The following is a 21,424-nucleotide window of genomic DNA, read 5'->3' as shown; positions in this document are numbered from 1 at the left end:
AATACTCTTTTGTACCTGGTTTCTTCCACTCAACGTTATGTTTGTGAGATTCATCCACACAGGTGCATGGAGTTGTTGATTGTTCATTTTCATTTCCATGTAAGATTCCATTGTATGAATGGACAATGTCTCTCTCCATTCTGCTGCTGGACATCTGGCTAGGTTCCAGTTTGGGCAAACCCAAAGAGTGCTGCTGTGAACGTTCTAGTATGTCTTTGGTGAGTGTATACATGCATTTCTACTGGAAATGCCTATTGTAGAGTTGCTGGACATTAGGGTATGTGTAAAGCTCTAATAGACCAGTTTTCCACAACAGTTACGTTGACTTACATTCCCACTGACACAGTAGAAGAGTTCCAGTTGCTCCACATCTTTGCTAACACTTGATAGTATCTTTTTTTTTTTTTTTAAGTCATTCTGGTGGGTGTATAATGATACCTCATTGCAGTTAAAAATTGCATTTTCCTGAATACCTTTCCAAGTGTGCTCCAAGAGCTTTTGATATACCGTTACCAAAGTGTCTGTTCTAGTCATTTGCCTATTTTTCTATCGGATTGTCTGTCTGGAGGTGGGGGGATGAATCACTTTAATACTAGTCTCCTAACCAAAGGTGACCTTGGTTTAGCATATTTGCATATTCACCAGCCTCTCCCTCACCCCAGTGATGGGGCAGGGCTGGTGGCCTGCAGACTCTGATCTCAGGGTGCCAGGAGGTCTCAGGGAGGGACAATACCCATGCTGCCTTGCAGGGAGGCAGCTCCTTCAAGGTTCTGGCTTTGACCCCAGACTTAGGAGGGAGAGGGACTGGTGGAGGAAGGATGGAGAGGGGTTAGTTTTCAGCAGATGTGGAAACCAGCTGATGACCTGGGATGTGCGCTTCTGCCCTCAGTATTTGCTGAGAAGCGACCTCTCCCATCTGGGCCAGGGAGGAGCTGACATTTGTGTAGCCCCTGCTCTAGGCCAGGCCTCTCCTGTGTTCTCCTCGGCCTCAGTTCAACCCATCCAGGCACGTGTTGTTATGCCAAGTCTACCTGAGGGGAAATGGAGTTGAGTGACCGAGAAAAGCCACCCAGCTGGCAAGTGGCGGAGCTGGACTGGAACCCATCACTCCCCCAACATCACTCCCCAGAGAGCAGGGCATGTGATGTGCCCGGGACGATGGCCTAACCTTCCCACCCACTCCTTTTCTGCTCACCCATGGCTCCTGTTCTTAAGAGCAGATGAAAGTTTTCATCCCCAATTAGACATTTTATTAAAAGTGGAGCCCTATGAATCATTCAACCACAGTCACACCCTCCTATCCCCTGATTTGATGGCGGTCAGGGTGGAGGATGGCTTTAGAACCTGAGGCTTCTGTGAGTCTGGGCAGAGGCAGGAAGGACAGAGGCCTGGAGCCGGCCTGGAGCTCCCCTACAGGCACAGCGATTCGTGGAGGGAGTGTTGGTCCTCTCCACAGAGGCTGTGTGGGTGGTAGCTTGGGCCCCTGGGCCAATAGGACTCTTACTCACGTGCTCCCTCGCTCTCCCGCAGAGTTATGTCATGCCCAGACCAGCAGAGGGCTCCATGAGGATTTATAGAAGATGCCCCGCGTCTCGGCGCCTTTGGTGCTGCTTCCCACGTGGCTCGTGATGGTTGCCTGCAGTCCGCACTCCCTGAGGATTGGTAAGTGCTGCCCCTACGGCACCCTGGGGGCAGCCCGGCCCTGGGTGATGCCCCTTCCACACCCCAGGTGTCCGCAGGGGACATCTGACCCTGCACTCTGCCCTCCCTGAGTTTGGCTGGGACAAGGGTGGTGGTGGTGAGGCAGCCGACAGGCTGACAGCTACAATCTGCTCAAGCTGCCCAGCTCCTCTTGTGATGAGAAAAACGATGTTGAGTGCCTTTTGCAGTCTGTGATGGACTCAGCTGGTCACAGCTGTAGGTGAAGGAGGGTGGGAATGGCCATGGGGCTTCCAAATCCAGGGGCTAGAGAGCAGAGCAGAGATCATCTCTTCTCTCCTCTGATCAATCCAAGAAGGCTTCCTGGAGGGTGTGTTCAGATGAAGTGTTCTTGGTGCCCCTGACCCAGCTGCTTGGCAGGGCCTTTGCCTTGGTATCTGCTCACCCTACCCTGGTTCTGGAGAGGAAGGACAGGGCACTTCAGTGGCGTGTGTCCACCAGCTCCCTCCCTTGTCATTGCTGTCATGGGGGTGCCCGTTCTGGGTGTGGGCAGGCACTGCCGCCACTGGCCCCATCAGCGTCCCCGTGCCTGGCGGAAGACTTGGCTCTTTCCGGGGTCCAGGAGTGCCTGAGAAATCGACTGCCTCCCCTGTCCCCCAACACCTCCAAGACTGAGCAAAGCTCCTTAACTTCAGGCTGGGCCACTGCCTGCTGATCCGGGTCCTGGGGACACGGCCCCAGCTGTAGAGACAAGGAGACACAGTCCAGTCCAGCAGACAATGTGTGGTCATCTGATGGCCTGGGATAGACGTGGGGTATCAGGGATTGGGGTGTGTACATGTGTATAGGGAAGGGAGTCATTGTGGACAGACAGGTGGGGCACAGCATTGAGAAATCCAGGCAGGTGTGTTGGTCACAAGAAGATCAGTCCAATGGCAGGAACCCCGGGCAAGGCCAAGCAACAGCCCTAGAGGGACCCAAACACCAGGCAAGTTATCCAGACGGGGGCCCACGTGAAGCCCCTCTGCCCAGACTGGGGTGGGAAGGGGGGAAAGTGGACCTGTGAGTGAGGCAGGATTCTAAACTTGAACCTGAAAGGGTTAGAGGATGATTTAGAATGAAGATTATGATGCAGGATCCCAAGGACTTGGCCTCAAGCTCCCGAATTCCTCTACTTGCAATTAGGACTGGTTCTAAGGTCCCAGAGATGGGCATGATGGTGGTGTGGGTGGTCAGGAGGCCCTGGCAAGGCCAGGCATCGTGGGCCAGAGGCTGAGCTGCAGGTCCCCGAGTTACTCCGTGTTCCGTCGTGGGTACATGGGCACGTCTCTCCGTGCGTATACAGTGGCAGCTGATTGGAATCAGAAACAAAGACCAGTGACTCAGTTCTTCCCCTCACCCTGCCTTCGGTCACCACTCTGCATACTCGAAAAAAGGAATTAAAAACAAAATCTTCCCTCCCTCTTCCCCATTCACTTCTACTGAAACTTCAAAACCTCATTTAATTCTGTTTAGCAGCAATGTAAAACAGTTCATATCCTTAAGATGCGTAATTTATAAGATGCCTCCAGTTATTCAGCATTTGCTGTGAGGTTTTCTCCTCCTCTAAATAAGTGGCTAAAGCGGTAACCCATCAATTTCCATTTGTGGCTAATGGGAAGCGGAAAGGGATTGAGCCAGAATTGGCAGCTCCTCGCGGCCTCGGCTCTCCTGACACTTGTCCCCCGGGAGAGAAGCAGAAAGTGGAGCTGACAGATCCCTGTCCGGCCTGCTGTGCGACAGTGGAGGGCTTCAAAGGGCCCCTCAGGCTCCCATCCCCACACTTGGAACAATGCTTGTCCAGTTCTGTCCTCTCTGCTGGCACTCGTTCTGGTTCATGCCAGGCTACGTCCAGCTGATCTCCAGCCAGGGGCCCTGCTGGCTGGCAAGGTCAGACTGGGCCTAGTCTCCAGAGGCCAGGAAGCAGAGTGAAGCCAGCAAAGACAGAGGAAAGTAAAGAAAAGCCACAACAGCAATGCCAGGGCTTGTTTTGCTGTCTCCTTGGTTATCCTGGGAGCCGGGAGCTTTATGGATGGAAAGGTGCTAATTACACGGACTCCAGAGGGGATGTGGAGTAGGGCAGAGATGGGAGGAGAAGTAGGTCAAGAAGACACAAGTAGCTGTGCTTAGTGGCAGGCAGCCTTGCACACAGATGGGCTGGACCAGCGTTGACGGCGACGGGTCCCCCAGGTCCTCCAGAGGCTCGCAGGAAAGGGAGGGGCTGCTGCTCCTTCCCCCACTTCCTACGGGTCACTTCTCCCCACATTTGATCCTTCTGGGGTTCCTCCCAAACCTCCAGCCTCAGAGTAGATGGCTGTGGGAGTGAGGCTGCACGGAGGGACCGGGAATCTCGGAGATAAATTGCCCCGCCTGCTCCAACCCCCGCCCCGCTTGTCAGCTGGTGACAACGTGGACGTTTGGAAAGAGGTGGCGAGCCCACCACCCTGCAGTGGGACTGCTGGTTTTCATTCAAGTGAGGCACGGGGCGGGAGATACAGCCAAATTGTCTATTACAGTGTCCGGTGTTTACTCAACGAATGAGACTTTGGGAGGGGGAAAGGGATTTTATTTATGATGGCGAGGCTGCCCGCATAAATTCCCCAAACTCTCACACATATGTCAACCTGTTTCAGTCGACTGTCTTCTGAAAATGTCTTTTGATTTTGCTTCTGCCCCTCTGGGTCCTCTGAGTGATGACTGTGAGAGCCGCCAGTTAATAAATGCCCCGAGAAGACCACCCTCACCATCTCTTCAGCCCTCCATGACTTAAAGGGATCATCATCATATCTTAGAACCGTAAAGGATTCTATGGATTCCATTTTCCAACCTGCTCATTTCGCAGATGAGGAGGGAGGCCCAGAGGGGGTGGTGATTTGGCCAAGGTCACACAGCAAGTAGGGGGCGGGGCTGGTGGCAGTCAGATCATCTCTTTCCAACCATTCTCCCATTCCCCTGTTCCAGCACACTTACTGGGTTGTGCTCTGAGTGTTATGGCATTTTCCCACCAGATTCTGAATTCCAAGGGAGATCGACCACGTAACACAGGTCCCGACACTTGACGGTTGCGAGGATATCACACAAACTCAGTGAAGGGGTGGGTGGATGAGTCCACGGCCCTTGCGAGATGTGGTTCCCCAAGAGCACATGCAGCGTCATTGTTCTAAGGTTTCTTCTGGTCTTCCCTGTGCTTCGAGAGGTAGACTTATTGGAAGAAGTAGAAGAAAAAGGAGAAGGAGGAGAAAGGGAAAATGTCCATCTATCTGTCTTACTTAAAAGGGAAAAGAGGAACGGGCTGGAGATCCTGATTGGGTTCTAAGGCAAGTTTTGGCTATGATGGTAAAAAGAGGGATTCAACTATTCACGTATGAATCCACTCAACAAGTATTTATTGAGTGCTATGTGCCAACACTGAGGACACAGCGCTAAATAATAATGATCCCCCTAATAATTACCACTCTGCCAGGCACTGTGCTAAGTGTTTCACATATTTCAGGCAATCTTCACATCAGAATTAACGACCAGGTGTTATAGATGAAGAAACAGAGGCTTGGGGAGTTTAAATAACTCATCTAAGGTCACACAGAGGCTGCAATTCGAACCTGTCTCCAAAGCTTCTCTTTCTGCTTTGCTGTACTGCAGCTTTACACCCCTGGAGACATTTGGGATTATCCCATTATCACAGCAGTCACATTAAATATATTGTGTTCTATCTGGCAAAGGAATTGAAAGATGGAATCATTATTGCTTTTGTAGTCTGTTGCTCTTTTTTGATTCTTTTACTCCCAAATAATTTCCTAAGGACCCAGACAAAGTCCATCAGACAGATGAGGAGACTGAGGCCTGGGGATTTGAAAGGCTCGCTCAGGGTGGTACAGAGTCCTGCTCAGCGTGGGTGGCACTAGACATCAGCAGGTTATTGTAGCGATTGAACCTCTTTCTTGTTGAAGTTTCCCCTGTGAGGTGAAGCAGCGAGAGCTTGGATTTATTTGACACTCCGTCTTACTAGGACCCCAAGCACTTTATAACTCCCATTTTTTTACTGAGTCGTTTCCCTCAATGAGCTCCAAGTCCTGCAGAGAGAATGTTAAACATAGAACATTCAAATGTTATGAAGATGAAGATAATAAAAGAATTGGGGGAGGCAAGGGGGAGGAATAAAAAGCACTGGTTTTCTTATCCTGTTCTGCTATGTATTAAATATATCGGACACACCAAGATCCAAATATACCAACAGAATTCTGTGCCTTGCCGAGGACTCACTGTGGGTTTTTTTTGAGTAGTGGGCTCCCCTTCATACTGTGACCACGTGATGTGATTTATGAGATCTCGAGCAGTGTGTAACTCTTGATCTCTCTGCCACACTGAGTCACCCATATAAGCAATCAGTCGGTCTTTCACATTAGTGACAAATAGATGACTTTCTCCTTCATCTGTCATCTAGAGACGGAATCCACGCACAAAGCTTTCTGGGACACAGATCCCTCCCCTGACGATCACCTTAGGAGATCTGTGTCTTTCTTATTATGTCTGTATTCCTGGGTCTAGCACAGTGCCTGGCCCATAGGGGTACTTCTTTGGAAATGTTTGCAGGATGAGCTATCTAATGGCAAGTTTTGAATCTTGAATTGACCTGTCAGTTTTCAAATTTCTCTTCTCCCAGATGTTGGTCAGTGCTCAAAAATGCCAACTGGTTTTATTTAACAATAAGTGTACAAAATACGTATTTGCAAGAGTAAATATTTTGTCAGACAGTCCATGAGGGTGTCTGCCCGCATGTGTGCTTGCACGAGGCTGTCTCTCCTCTCCTTCCTGCCCCACCCCTGCTGCCACCACATCTTCAGAGGGATGAGGGAGACTTGGCTGCCGTTAGCAAGGCATCCAGGCCAGTGTACCGTGTGGAGTCATCTGTCTTCGCCTGCTGCTTGGTCTGCTGCCAGGAGCACCACACCGGATACTTGGAAGACGTTTATCTTCTCTCAACCTTTCCAGAACCCACTTGTGAACTACAGGCTCCGGCCATAGTCTCTTCTGCTGAGAAGTGAGGGATGAATTAGGCCTAGGTGCTCCATGTCACAGATGTGAAAAACTGGGGTCCCAGTAGGCAAAGTGAGTTGGCAAAGGCCACTGTGGCAGTGCCAGGATTCCTGACTCCCAACTGCCTGGTGACATTGGTGCCACGGTTTACAGTGTATAACATGTTCTTACACACATGTTAATTCAGTTTCCCCAACAAGCTGCAAGGTCGGTAGAAGTAAACACATCTTACGGTAGAGGAGGCTGAGCTTCACAGAGTTTGGGGCTTGCGCAAGCTCGCATGGAGGGCAGCAAGAGGATAGGACATGTCCCAGGCAGGGACAAAGGGGGCCTGGTCTATTGCGTCCAGTCAGAGGACCAGAGGACAGCCGAGGTGGCGGAGTCCTGAATAGCCTAGGCTGTTGGTAGTACGTTCTTTTTTTTTTTTGGCCGCGCAGCTTGTGGGATCTTAGTTCCTTGACCAGGGATCGAACCCATGTCCCCTGCAGTGGGAGCATGGAGTCCTAACCACTGGACCGCCAGGGAAGTCCCAGCAGTACATTCATTCTTTCTTTTTCTTCCTTCCTTCCTTCCTGGCTGTATTGGGTCTTCGTCGCTGCGCCTGGGCTTTCTCCAGTTGCGGCGAGCGGGGGCTGCTCTTCGTCGCGGTGCGCGGGCTTCTCACTGCGGTGGCTTCTCTTTGTTGTGGAGCATGGACTCTAGGTGCGCAGGCTTCAGTAGTTGTGGCACACGGGTATAGTTGCTCCGCGGCATGTGGGATCTTCCCGGACCAGGAATCGAACCCGTGTCCCCTGCACTGGCAGGCGATTCTTAACCACTGCGCCACCAGGGAAGTTCCCCAGCAGTACATTCTTGATGGGAAAGCCACCGTGGGCCAGAGTGCCGACGCCCAGGACCTCACGAAATCAGGCTGAGCTAAAGAGAACAGGCAGGTGACAGTAGGAAACATTATGTTTTCTTAAACGTATCGTGGTGAGTCTGCAGGAGGAAACTGGGAAAAGTCCCAGAAGCAGGGGTATTGGAGAGAAGGGAGGTGGCTCTTGTTCCCTAGCTAAAAGCCCTAGATCATAGAGTTGATCTCCAAATAATTTTGGTACGTGGCTGCCTGTGTCCATTGGTGCTAGAATGGCCTGGTTTTCCCGGACTCTCATTCTGCCCCCTCCACACATGTGCTGACCCACAGTATCTTCCGTCCTGCTGGATGAAGCCCTGCCTAGCAGAGACACACATGCTTTGAGAGAACTGGCATGGTAATATTTTGTCAGAATTTCAAAAGCCTGTCTCCAGCTCTGTGAAGTGGTTTACAAGAGTCTTGGGATGGGGAGTGAGTCATTAGCAAGCTCTAGTTTTGGGAGGGTGGTTTGTTGTAGGGAGAGATGATAATTATGGAGGGAGATTTGGGTTTGATGTAAAAAAATGTTTACCCGACAGATGAAATGGGCTGTTCTGATACCACGGTCCCCACAGCTGGAGGCGGCCATAGCTGGGCTGGACAGAGTTCAGCGTCAGTGCGAGGTTGGACCTGGTACCTCCAGGACCCCTTCCAAGCTGGGCTCCTGTGCTACAACACTTTAGCCTTTGGTCTGTTCTCATACTCTTTGGGAGGCATCCTCTTATCCTCGTGTTCTCATTAACAGCCATTCATGGGAGCTTAGAGTGGAGGCAGCCATCTGCCTCATTTAAGCCATGACCCCATTCGGCCACAGTTGCTTGAGCCAGATAAGACATGAAGCCCTACTGAGACTCCTTACTCTGTTGGTATAGACCTGTCTGGGTGTTTCTTTTCTCCCTGCGGCCACCGCTGAGGTGTCGGAGAAGCACAGAGGCTGCCGCCTGCTCTCAGCTGAGCGCCTGAGTGTGTGTGAGCCCAAGTGGGCGGGAGACACGTGTGTGCCTCGGCGGGGCCCGCGCATCCCGCCCACAGCCTCGCAGCTCAGCTGCAGGCAAGACAGCGGTCACACTTAGGTCTCATTAGTCTGGATGCGGGGGCAGATAGCTGGGCGGGGGCTGCCGATAGCTGTCGGGCTGGCCAGCAGCCCCTCTGTGTCTTGTTGGTGTGTGTTTCTTCCCGTCGAGCTGAGTTCGGAGCCGATCAGCTTGTGGGGGGTCCGCTGCCGCTGAAGCCCACAGCGACCAGGGGCGTGATGCAGAGGGCGGGGCCGACTCATCCAGTCTGGGCTCAGCCGGTGCCTGGTGGGGCCATGCCGGGGCCGTGCCCAGCCCCTGACCGGGAGGTAGTGCCACCGTGCTGGACTCAGGAGGAAAACCAACGTAACTGGGGGTGGGTGACCACCTGGGACAGCCCGTGAGAGGGTCCCCCATGTGTTTCCCTCTTCCCTTAGCCCCTTCTGTCCTGACTCACCCAGTTGCCTTCTATGGCTATTCCAAGCTGATAGGAGTCTGGAGAGCAAGAGGGACACCACAGAGCCTGATGTGTTCTGGGTAGCACTGGGGTTGGCTCAGGAAGGCTCCATCATGGTGTAGAGGTAGATGCCAGAGCCTGTGCTCTAACTACACTGCCTGGGTTTGAATCCAGGCACCACCGTTTACTAGTTATATGACCTTGAGCGAGCACTTCATTTCTTGGTACTTCAATTTTTTCCTCTGTAACATGGATGACAGTAGTTGCTACCTCATGTTTTTATGAGAATTCAATGAGTTATTACCTAGAAAGCACTTAGAGTAGTGTCAGGCGTGTAGTAAGTGCTAGGAAAGTGACACCTGTTATTGGGAATGGCACCGTTGGCATCTCTTAGCCTTCCCCTGCCTGGAGCACACTTCTCCACTCCTCCACCAAATGCTGTCTCTCCCCTTTTTCTAAATCCTGCTTTAAATTCACCTCTTTCTAAGAGCCGAGAATCCACACCCAGTTTGGAAAGCTCTTACTTCCAGAATTCTCAGAGCGCGAGAGGTACACACGCTGACTCAGTCACGCACGGGTTGCAGTGTCTTCACTGATGCACACCCGCCTATTTTTGCAAACGTTTAAAAAACCTTATTTGAATTTCATCCATCCCACCAGCCTAACAGCATCCTGAGAGACTGGGCTCTATTCTCTCTACCTTTCCGGTGTCGCGGGCTTTTCACACTGAGGTAATGGTCCCCGCTACTGGCTAGTGGATCTGAATGATCTCCCATCTTAAAAACCTCCCTTAACCCCACATCCTTCTTCAGCTAACCCCCTGTTTCTCTCCTTCCCATTGCAGAGACACTCTGCAAAAGAATTCTTATGCAAAGCTATCTCCATTTCCTCTCCTCTCTTACCCAAGCGATAGGCCTCCCTCCCATCAGATTTTCACCCCCATCCATGGTGCCCCCACGGCCTCATCCAGTCATCTGTCCCCAGGTCTCATTTCACAGGCAGCATTTGGCATAGTCTTTCTATCGCTCTTCCTTGCGACGCTTCTCTCTCTCGGCTTCTGGGTCGCACTCCATCTTGGTTCTTGCCCTCCCTCATTGGGCTCTCAGGCTCCTTTGGTGATTCCTTCTCGTATGTCCGACCTCTGAATACGGATGTGCCCCAGGGTTCTGTCCTTAGACCTCTTCTCTCTCCACCCACTCCCTAGTGATCTCATTCAGTTTCATGGCTTTCGATGCGGTGACTCTCTGGTCTCATCTCCAACTCTGACTTCTCCCCATAACTCCAGACGTACACACCTACTCCTCATTCCCTTTTGGATGTCTAAGAGAAACTCAAATTTGACTTGTCCAAACTGTTGATGTGCCCCTCTAAGCCTGCTTCTCCTACCGTCTCCCCCGTTGTGCCCCTCTAAGCCTGCTTCTCCTACCGTCTCCCCTGTTGCATACATGGTCACGCCGTTCTTTCTATTTGGACTTAGGTTCCAATCCTTGAAGTCACGCTTGACCCCACCTTTCTCTGATATCCCATACCCTTCCCATCAGCAAATCCTGTTTGCTGTACCTTCCAAGTATATCCAGAACCCAACCACTCCTGGCCACCTCCGCTGTGGCTTTCCCGTTCCGAGACAATATTCTCTCTCCCTTGGATCACTGTAAAGCTTTCCTACTAGTTTCTGTGCTTCTCTCTTACTGTCACTTTTGTTTCTCAAAATGGCAGCAAGGATGATTCTTTTAAAATGTAAGTTGAATCACATCAGTCCTCTGCTCAACTCTTCCAGTGCCTTCTCATCTCATCTCATCTCAAGTCAGAGGAAAAGAAAGAGTCCTTACGGGGTCCCTCCCACAGGGCCCTCCACGATCTGCCCCCCTGTTCTATGACTATTTGTTCTCATCTCTTACTCCTCTGCCTCTTGTTCACTCCACACCAGCCCCTCCCCCTGGCTTCCTTGGTGTTCTCTCTGCCTAGAACAGTCTTCACCTAGATGTCTGCATGGTTCACTCTCTCACTTACTGTAGATCATGCCCTGCTTGCCATCTCTCTGTCTCTCTCTTCCTTGCTTTGATTTTTCTATAGCACTTGTCGCCATCTGACAGACTGGGTCCTATTCGCTTATTATCTGAGTGCTCCCATCAGGCAAAAAGCCCTTTGTTTTGTTCTCTGCTGTTTCCCCAGCATGTAAGACAGTGCTTGGTATACAGAAGGCACTCACTAAATGTCTACTGAATGAGTGAATGATGCAGACCCAAGGGAGGTCCAGAGGAGCTTCAGACTTGAAAGCTGTTGGAAGGCAGAGATGATGATGGCCTCACTCAACACAAAGGAAGTTCTAAACAAGTGTTCCTTGCCAAGGACAGTGCACTGGCCCTGCTGGCTTCCTGTCCCCAGGTTCTCTGATCCCTGCGGCAAACCCGGGGTCCACAGGCTAATCTCCATCCCATTCTGAGGAAGTCCAAGCCAGCAGGTTAATGACTCAGCATCAACATGAGTCTTGTCTGCTGGTCTTACTTTGTCCCTCAGATCCAAACGCCGAGCTGTTGATTTAGAGTCACCTCCCCCAGCTGTACGGCCATTGCAGTGCTCAAGTTTCTGTCTCGTCATCAAGTCTGAAACCTCACTTTCCTATTCCGACTGTTTCTGAGCTCCCGTGGGACTCTGATCAGACCTTGCTTGTCTTAGTCTTCGTAGAGCTTGGGGACCTGAATCTGGACCCAGCCTCCCAGCTGGGACCCTGCCACCTGCTTCCAGCTCTTTCCTGAAGCTGCCCATGTTCACCAGGGTACCTGCTTCTTGTCTGCCACAGACTCTCCAAGTGCTTCACCTGGCCTGTCTGCTTGTACTTAGATTCACAAAATCTCGATGGTGGCAAGGATCCCTACCCGGGCACGAACCCGTGTCCCATGCATCGGCAGGCAGACTCCCAACCACTGCACCACCAGGGTAGCCCAACGCAGTCCACTTTTGAATAGCTCCGACCATCGGTTTTCCTCTCTGTTGAGCCAAACCTGTCTCTCTGTGCCTTCCACCTACTGTCCTAGCTCCGCCTGTCCCTCGGGAGCCTACAGAACAGGCCTTGCGCTCTTCCCTCGGACGGCGTGTCCGAGGTCCGAAGCGCTGTCATTTCACAGCCCCCAGCATCTTCTTCGTTTCACAGATTCATCTGACTGTTCCTTCCTTCTCAGCATTTGGATTCCACTTGTCATCCTGGTCACCCTCCTCTGAATGGGTTTTCTCTTTTCTCCTTCCCAGGTAGGATGTGTCCCCAAATCAGAGGTAGGCACTCCCCTCATCTGCTTCCAGTCCAGCACAGGCACCTGCTCCGGCCTGATGGGATCTGGCCTCCAGGTTCAGAACCCCCGGTCGGACCCATGCCTGCCAAGCCCCGGCTGACCCGTCTTTTGGCTAAAGAAAGCCCATCTAGGTCTCCATCTACATCCTGTGAGATGCGCCCTCACACCTCCTGCTCCGGCTCTTCTCAGGCTGACTTTGCTCTCAACCCCAGACCTGATGCCACTCTTTGAAAGCAGGCAGCAGGTTGCCCCCATGTCTGAAGGTACCTGTGTTAAGGAGTCGGGTGCTGGGAGGTTCCCTAGGTTGTGTCACCCCTGTGGCTTCTTCCGAGATGTGCTTTCCCACCCTTTATAGTACATGGTCTTTCAAGCAGGGAGTGACACTGGGAGGGGAGGGAATGCCACTTTGCTGGCAACACTCATAAATTTCCCCCAGTGGCAGGGATCTAACCACGTGAGACTGAGCTTTCAGCTCACAGATGAAAGAAGAGGGATTTTCTCTGAGATGACAGAAAAGGGAAGTGGATAGGCCTGGGGGCCTCAGCAGGAAGCTCTGCTAAGGACTCGTTCCAAAGAGGCCTGGGTGGGAACAGAGTAGCAGTAGCTGGCCACCGGGCAGCCTCGGGCCAGCGGACAGGGAAGGGGAGCGCTTTCCGATGGCCATCTGTAGGGAATTTTCCCTACTCTCCCCAGAGCCCTTGGAGTTCCTGAACCTAAAGGGATCTTTACCTCTAATGATGGTTGAATGCCAATTTCCCCTTTAGAGCCAGTTGGGAAAACCTTGAGAGCTAAAGGAATTTAGTTGTGAAGTGCAAATGAGCGGACTCGGTGGAGTTGAAATAGCGTGTGAGTATCTATGGATCGCCCCCATTGGAGCTCTCCCTTTATTTAATCAACTTCTTCCTCATCTGCCCAGGAATGATCTCACAGAGAGCAGTACTGGCCGCTGGACAGGGCCACCATCTTGTGGGATGGGCGGGACCTGTTGCCTTTGGCTTGTGGTTACAGCCTGGGCGGGGCTCCCTCTTGGGTCTCGATCCAGTGCCTATCTTACCATGAAGCCATGAGGATGGCCACCTGGGGGAGCTTGGACTTCACATTCAAGTCTTCATATCCTAGGCATTATGGACAAGACAGCCTCGGATTCAAAATCCACGGGTATGACTCTCCCTTCTTAGCCACGTTCCTTCAGGCAAATTATTCAACCTTTCTCATGCTCAGTTTCCCGTCTGTAAGCTGGAGATAACACTTTAGCATGCAGGAGTTTATCGTGTTAATTGAAAGGAGATATGTAAAGTACCATACATGGTGTGTAGCCTCTAGTAATATTTAATAAATATCAGTTCCCTTTCTTTTGTTTCTTGCAAAAATAGTAGTTTGCCCAACATTATGGCAAAGCATAATTCCGGGTGGTACCATAGGGTAGTAGGGTGGGATTGGACTTTATTGACACACAGACTTGGAAATGAATTATAGTTTCAGCATGTGACCCTGGGCAAATTATTTGGCCTCTGTTTGCTACTATAAAATGGGGGTAATATACTCACCCTGTGTGTTGAGGTTTAGGTACGATAATGTATGCAAAACAGCTAGCACAGTACCTGATAATTAGTAGGAGGCCAATAAATAATAGTTATTATCAGTAGTTCTATTATAATTACTATTACTACAATTTTCTACTGCTGCCATAACAAATTACCACAGACTTCGTGTTTTAATCCAGATAAATTTATTAATTTACGGTCAGAAGTCCAGCATGGGTCTTGATGGGCTAAAACTAAGATGTCAGCAGGGCTGTGATCCTTTCTGGAGGCTCTAGGGGAGAATCCATTTCCTGCTCATTTTGGTTGCTGGCAGGATTCAATTCCTTGCAGTTATAAAATCGAGGTTCTTACTTTATTACTGGCTGTCAGCTGAGGCTGTTCCCAGCTTCTAGAGTCCGCAGCATCCCTTTGCTCACGGCCCCCTTCTTCCATCCTCAAAGCTCAGGATCATGTCATACTCAGATCACAGCTCCCTGACCTCAGCCACAAAAGGCTCTCTGATTTTGAGAACTCATGAGATTGTATTGAGCCTGCTGGGATAATCCGGGATAATCCCCCCATCTCAAGGTCTGTAACCTTAATGACCTCTGCAAAGTCCGTTTTGCCATGGAAGAATCGTGGCAGATTCCGGGGATTAAGACGTGGACATCTTTGGGGACCATTATTCTGTTCCTCTGTTTGGATGGCTCCCAAAATAGGAGCCTGAGCCTCTTGAAATAATTCTCTGGAGCAGTGCTGTGTGCAGGGGACTGTGCGTGCACTTGGAAACTGGCCCCAGCCCAACCCTTGATCTGATTGCCTGACTCCTGTTAAGGTCAATCTTTTGCATGAGAAGCAGACAAGCCCAGAGCCCTGAAGCCAATGCATTCCCTCGAGGGGTAGAGGGACCCCGACAGGACGGCCACATGACTGTGACTGAGACTGTGCCACAGGAGAGAGAGAGCTGGGAAGGGACTGTGTAACGGGAAGCACTTCATCACGTTGATTTAACATGTCAGGCCTCTAAAGGAGTAACCTGCAAGCAGAATGTTATCTGAAGCCATGTCACGTGGGCTCTGCTGGGTTTGGCTTGGAGTGATGTGTTTATTTCCTGCCGTGGCGCCTAGAAAGAATAATGTCCCCCCAGAGTCACAGCAAACTGTCTGTTACTCTGCTTGTCATCCTTCCAGAAAGGAACAGATCCTCTTGTGTTTTAGGAAGGCATGTGATATAGGAAGGTATTGCTATGAGTAAGGAATTAGGAGACCTGGGCTTTAGGGCTGGTCCAACTTTGTTCCTCTGTCCGTTGGTCCTTATTTAACGCTGACAGCGCCCTGCAGCGGGCCGGGGTCTGTGGGAAATACTGGAAACAGGATATTTTGTTGTTAATGTTCTAATGCGAAAAGGCAAAACTCAGACATGAAGGAGCTCCAGGAGAGCACAAAGCAGGGAAGCATGGAATGCCAACCGGCCAGCTCCAGAGTTAAGCAATGATGACTGTGGTCCGGGCACCATGGGCACGTTGGCACTTTGGGCTTCTTTTACCTTCTTGATGTGTTGCCTGTTTCCATCTAATGAGAGGGTGGGCACCATCACTTTCAAGGACCGTATCACAGGGGATGGAATGGCATTCATGTGTACTGTGCACCTGATATGTGCCCGTCACTGTCTATAAATTACATCATTTAATTTTTACAACGATCTTCAGAGGTAGGTTTGATAATGTCTGGTCTGTAGGTACAGAAACCGAGGCCTGGAGAGACTGAGGTCACCCATGCAGAACATGGAAGACCCTGGATTTTTTTGTTTATAAATTTATTTTATTTACTTATTTTTGGCTGCATTGGGTCTTTGTTGCAGTGGGCAGGCTTCTCATTGCGGTGGCTTCTCTTGTTGTGGAGCACGGGCTCTAGGCGTGCGGGCTTCAGTAGTTGTGGCACGTGGGCTCAGTTGTTGTGGCTCATGGCTCTAGAGCGCAGTCTCAGTAGTCGTGGAGCATGGCCTTAGTTGCTTCGTGGCATGTGGGATCTTCCCGGACCAGGGCTCGAACCCAGGTCCCCTGCGTTGGCAGGTGGATTCTTAACCACTGCACCACCAGGGAAGCCCCAAGACCCTGGATTTGAACCCAGATTTCTTTGGCCCCAAGCCCGTGCTCTGTCCGCCACACTAGGCACTTCCCATCCTTAACCCCTACTGTGCTCCCCTCCGCGGAGCCCCTGGGAGGAGTGGGGAGAAGGTGGGTATGAACGAGTTCTACCCAAGACCCCTGGGACGCCTTGATTTCTTTAGAGAGCAGAAGGCAGACGCCGCACCTGAGCCCTGCTCATTGCCCCCTGCCCTTGCCGGTTTCCTTTGCAGACATTTGACAGAGAAATTAACTTAAAATTGAACCACAAAAGTAGCGCTGAAGGCACCTTTGGGCTAAAAATAAGAGCAGAGGCTGCGCCGCTCAGGGGGGACGAATCTGCTCGCTGCCTGTATTTACAGCCACTTGTTTATTAGGTTCCAAATGGTGTTTAACCAGGAATCATATGGCGGTGATCTTTGATTACTTATGTGGCTAATGCCTCAACATATATTATTATTGCTGTTTATTCTGCCCTGTTAAACGTACTGGGTGCTTCTCTCCCAGGAAGGTGCCTAGGAGAGGGACCCGGAGAGTCCCTGCGTTGTAAGATCAGCACAAAGCCCCAGGGGACTGAGAGAGAAGGGGGCTTGGCAGGTGGTCCTGAAGACCAGGTGACAGGCTCTGCTGGGAGTATTTTTAATTTTTATTATTATTATTTTTTGGCCGTGCCCCGCAGCATGCGGGATCTTAGTTCCCCAACCAGGGATCAAACCCACACCCCATGCAGTGGAAGCGCGGAGTGTTAACCACTGGACCACCAGGGAAGCCCCAGGAGTATTTTTTTTAAAAAAAGGAGCAGTCCTTTGCTATAGAGGGAGTGGGGATGGGAGTTGGAGAGAACACCCTAAAAAAAAGGGAAAGAAGAGTATAAAGTAAGAGTTGGGGCTTTGGGGGTCAGAAATATCTAGACTTATAATAATAGCAACATTTATTAAGTAATATTTGTTATGTGCCAGGGACCACGCTGTTCAAAGTCATTGAATGCTGCCATCGTGTCTGTTTTACAGATGAGAAAGCTGAGGCTCAGAGAGTTAAATAAGTTACCCAGGGTCACACAGCTGGTATGTCCGGAGCTGGCATCAAAACCTCAGGCAGCTGTATGCCCTTGACACTGTCCTGCCTACTTCAAAACCAGTATCCTCTCCTCTTGCATAAGCTTAACTTTTTGAGTAAAGAGCCCAGGAAAAGAATGGAAAACTTGTCCCTGAGGCCTGAAAAGCATGTGGAGACTGGAGTTCTTGTCTTCCTTTGTGCTCTCTGAGTGCTTTACAACCTGCTCGGGATGAGCTGCCAGCAGTCCCCAGGGCATGCTCCACCCAGAGCCACCTGGGACACACCTGGAGCAGGCCACTGGGTGGGGCGGGGAATGAGGGTTTCAGGATGTTGAGTAAAGGTTTCTCGGACGATGGGACCTCCCTTCCCAAGCCCCAGAGTGGGGCAGCCAGGGCGTCTGAAGGTGGAGGCGGTAGAGGCCTGGGCACTTCTGGGCCCTGGTGCCCAAGGATGGGAAGCCGTATCCCACCACAGGAGAACCTGTCCCACCACAGCCCCTCGGAGCCCCTGGGTGCTCTCCCTTTCACCTCTCACTTCCTCCCTCTTGCCCAGCTCGTCTTTCTAGAAGGAACCTCAAGCTCCTTTCCAGGGCATCTGAAGCCTTTGCAGGCAGGCTGCAGACCATCTAGACAGCCCCATCATCATCATGTCCCCATTCCCATCCCTGCCCTGTAAACGCTCACCAGTGGGCATCCTGCCCTCCAGACACACTGGCGTCCCCGGAACGCCCCTGCCTCTCCAATCTCTGGACCTTTGCTCCATCCGCCTGGAATACTGCTCACCTTGCCTGCCCTGCAGAATTTTCTTCATCATTCAAGGCCTCGCTGTTCCTCTAAGAAAACTTCCCTGACTGTCCCTTCCTTCCCCACTCACAGGGCTCTCTGCCCTTTCCCGCTCCCACAGCACGGTGTGGGCAGCCGGCTCCACCTCAGCCCTCAGCCCACGTGACATAGTGACGAGTGTTTGTTCAGGCGCTGGTTTCTCTGGGGGCCAAGACCACATCTTACTACCTGTCACTCCCCCAGCCTTGCTCATAGCAGGTTTTCAGTAAACATTGGTGGGATGAATGAATGAATGAATGAATGAATGACTCAGTTCTTACCTTGGGCTACCATGGAGAAGGTGTTTGTTCCCCTCAGGACTATATACCCAATGGCTTTGAAAATGGGGCCCCTGGGGCAGGAAACAGGGACTACAGGAGCTAGGTTACACATACTGAAATAGAATGGCAAGGGGCCTGGAACATTCTGGCGGGGGAAGGAGGGAAGATGTTAGCTGGCTGTGTGTCTCAGAGTTTAGAAAGGAGGAGAAAGAGACGCAGGCCGGGTGCAAAAAGTAAACTTCCAGAACATCCTCCCAGCGCCCCTCTCCTCCCTGTAACATGACGTACAGCCTCTGGCCTTTTCAGTTCTAGCAGACACACTGTTGGAGCATCTTACCTTTAGAAGGAGGATTGCGTGCTCAGGCCAGCATCACAGGGACCCCCTGCCCGAAGTGGATCTGATGCCCAACTCCCCCCCCGGGGAGGCACTGCCCCACGCTGGGGTGGGCCGGCCTCGCACCCTTTCACCCCCATCCCTCCGTGCCCTTCCCTTCATCTCTGCAGACGCAACCAGCAGCCGCCTGGGGTTTGGCCACATGCCAGGGTGTCTGAGGAGAGGCTCCTCAGACAGCCGCAAGAAGGGACGCGGTTAGGTGGTGGAAGATAGAGAGGGACTGGGGGCAGAAGCCGGCGCGGGCAGGAACCGGGACCGGAGAAGCTCAGGGCTCGGGAGGGAAGCCCAGGAGGAGAATGAGCCCCAGGCTTCGCGAGCTGTTGAATGTTAAGGGGTCACGTCACCCCTCTGGGCCCCCGTTTCTCCAGCTGTGGTCCTCCGGACCCTGTCTAGCCCGGGATTCTGTGTTTCCCGGCAGTTCCTCTCTCTGGAGGCTGCAACAGATGCATTTGCGCGTCCTCCTGTCCTTCTCCTCCGTTGTTTTCTCTTCCCTTGCTCTCTTCCCTCTGCGCCCCTAAGTATTTTCTGTCCACCTGGGTTTAGATTATACCCTGATTAAGTGCCATTTAGCTGTTGGCTGCCTGTTCACTCAGTTTTGTAGACACATTCGGAGAGGCACAGGGGCCAAGGCCTGATTTTGCAGAGGGAGGGTAATGAGAACAGGGCAGCGGCGGCCCACTTAGATTGGATTTTAATAAAGTTTCCAGCTAACCTAAATCATCTGCATCACAGGTGGCCCAGCGACTGCTGAGTGGAAAGGGTCAGCCCCCGCCCCCCGCTGCCTGCCCAGGCTGGGGCGGGCCAGAAAGCACAGAATTGGGGCTGGGGGCTGTGGAGGTGTCAGGCTGCTGGAGAGGAAGTGCCCTTCTCCAGCAGAGGACCCTCCTGACAGCAAGAGTAGGGCGGCTGGGAAGCGCGCTCAAGGTAAAGGCTGTCCGAGGGGAGACAGAATTCCTGCTCTTTCTGCAGCTGTTAATCAGTTGCAGATGATGAGATAATTCATAAAAATTAACAGTGATTTCCTTCATTGTGTTCGTATGACCCGGCAATAAAACTGCTGTTAAGGATGACTTTTCTCAGCATCCAGGAGCAGGATGTCAAGGAAAAAGGAGCCCTCCGTGGGGTGGAGGGAGGAAAAAAAGGAAAACAGAACTGCTGAGAGAATGACAAGGGGAGTGATTTCCAAGCTTTGGCTGGAATCATCTGAATAAAGTCAAATTGAAATGCAAATCCTGTGTCTCTCAGCGCCCTGGCTGGGAAGAAATGCATTTGGTGGTGTCACCTTGGCGGCTGATGGGCAGCCAGACGGGCAAGCGGGGAGAGCCTCCCCAGCTGCTCAGTGGAAGGGAAGTGGCCTCAGCTTCTGCCCCCATCGGGGAGTTGGCCTGGGCCCAGAGGGGAATTCTCCAGAGAAGGGACACACTTGCTTATGAGGCCTTTGAAGCCCAGCATGATCTGGCCTTGACCCCTCCGTCTGCATCTCTTAGAGCTCGTCTCTCTCACCCAGCTCTGCCCACACTGGTCTAATGTCAGGTTCCTGAATGTGCCCAGAGCCTTCCTGTCTTAGGGCCTCACACATACTTTGTCTAGACCATAATTTGACATCCCCGCCCCCTTTTTCTCATCCTAGGCTAAAGTATCATTTCTGCAGATAGGGCTTCTTTGACCTGTACTTCTAGTGCCTGAGGCAGCTTCCACGTTGCATATGTGGAGTGAGGGATGGATGGATAAAGAGTCTTTTCCCTGCTTAAACCCTTCCCCAGTCACCTATAACCTCCAGGTTCAAACTCAGTTGCATATAGCGCCTGTATTCATTTGCTAGGGCTTCCATGCCAACATACCGTGTGGCTTAAACAACAGAACTTAATTTTCTCACAGTTCCGGAGGCTGGAAGTCCAACATCAAGCTGCTGGTGGGTTTGGTTTCTCCTGAGCCCTCTCTCCTTGGCTTGCAGACGGCTGCCTTCTCACCATTTCCTCATGTGGTCTTTTCTCTGTGCACATGCCCTTCTGGTGTTCTCTCTGTGTGTCCACGTTTCCTTTTCTTGTAAGGACACTGGTCAGATTGGATTAAGACCCGCCCTAATGACTTCATTGTAACTCAGTCACCTCTTTAAAGGATATTATCTCCAAATATAGTCACAATCTGAGGTACAGGGGGCTTAGGTTTCAACATATGAATTTTAGGGAAACCTAGTTCGGTCCATAACAGCACCCCATGTGATCTAGCCCCTGCCCATCTCACCAGTCACATCTCCACCTACCCTCCCGACTCTGCTCTGCTGGATTCCCTGAACATGTCATACTTTACCTGTCACCATACCCAGAAGGACTTTGTCCATGCAACTGCCTGATGAATCCCTACTCATTCTCTAAAACCCAGTTTAAATGTCCTGTTCCCCATGAAGTGTTGCCGGGCACCGTTTTCCCCTCCCTCTTACTGTTCACACTCTCTTGGGTCATTATGTCTTAGGAACACCTTTATCCTAGCAGGTTTGCTTATGGGTCTCTCCTGAACTTGCTGTGCTCTTCTGAGAGCTTTGATCACTATAGAGTGGGCACTCTAAATTGTTGAGGGTACAAATGAATGCTCAAAAAGTTTTTTGAAAACTCAAAAAATGGGATGGTGAGAAGTAAACGGATCTTTTTGAAGTTGAATTGATCAGTCTTGGTAATAAATTGGATGTGGAGGATGAAGGAAGGTTAGAATGACCAGGTTTCTGGCTTGACCAGCTAGGTAGCCAGAGGTGTCATTTATTTTATTTTATTTTATTATTTATTTATTTTTTTTGCGGTACGTGGGCCTCTCACTGTTGTGGCCTCTCCTGTTACGGAGCACAGGCT

The 21,424-nt window shown here is 51.4% G+C and overlaps 1 protein-coding gene across 1 annotated transcript in view; it reads left to right on the top strand.

Annotated features, from left to right (window-relative positions):
- Positions 1-1,580: 1,580 nt before the first annotated feature.
- GRIK4 (glutamate ionotropic receptor kainate type subunit 4) overlaps positions 1,581-21,424 on the top strand; it is a 304,530-nt gene continuing 284,686 nt past the window's right edge. Inside the window, exon 1 of the mRNA XM_024761910.1 lies at positions 1,581-1,662. Within this exon, the coding sequence (XP_024617678.1) occupies positions 1,581-1,662 (82 nt within the window). The remainder of the gene's footprint in view (positions 1,663-21,424) is intronic.

Source organism: Neophocaena asiaeorientalis, unplaced genomic scaffold, assembly GCF_003031525.2.
Source record: "Neophocaena asiaeorientalis asiaeorientalis breed wild unplaced genomic scaffold, Neophocaena_asiaeorientalis_V1.1 scaffold737, whole genome shotgun sequence".
Lineage (NCBI taxonomy): Eukaryota > Metazoa > Chordata > Mammalia > Artiodactyla > Phocoenidae > Neophocaena > Neophocaena asiaeorientalis.
The sequence above is the reverse complement of the archived record's forward strand: the minus strand, read 5'-3'. Positions and strand labels throughout refer to the sequence as shown.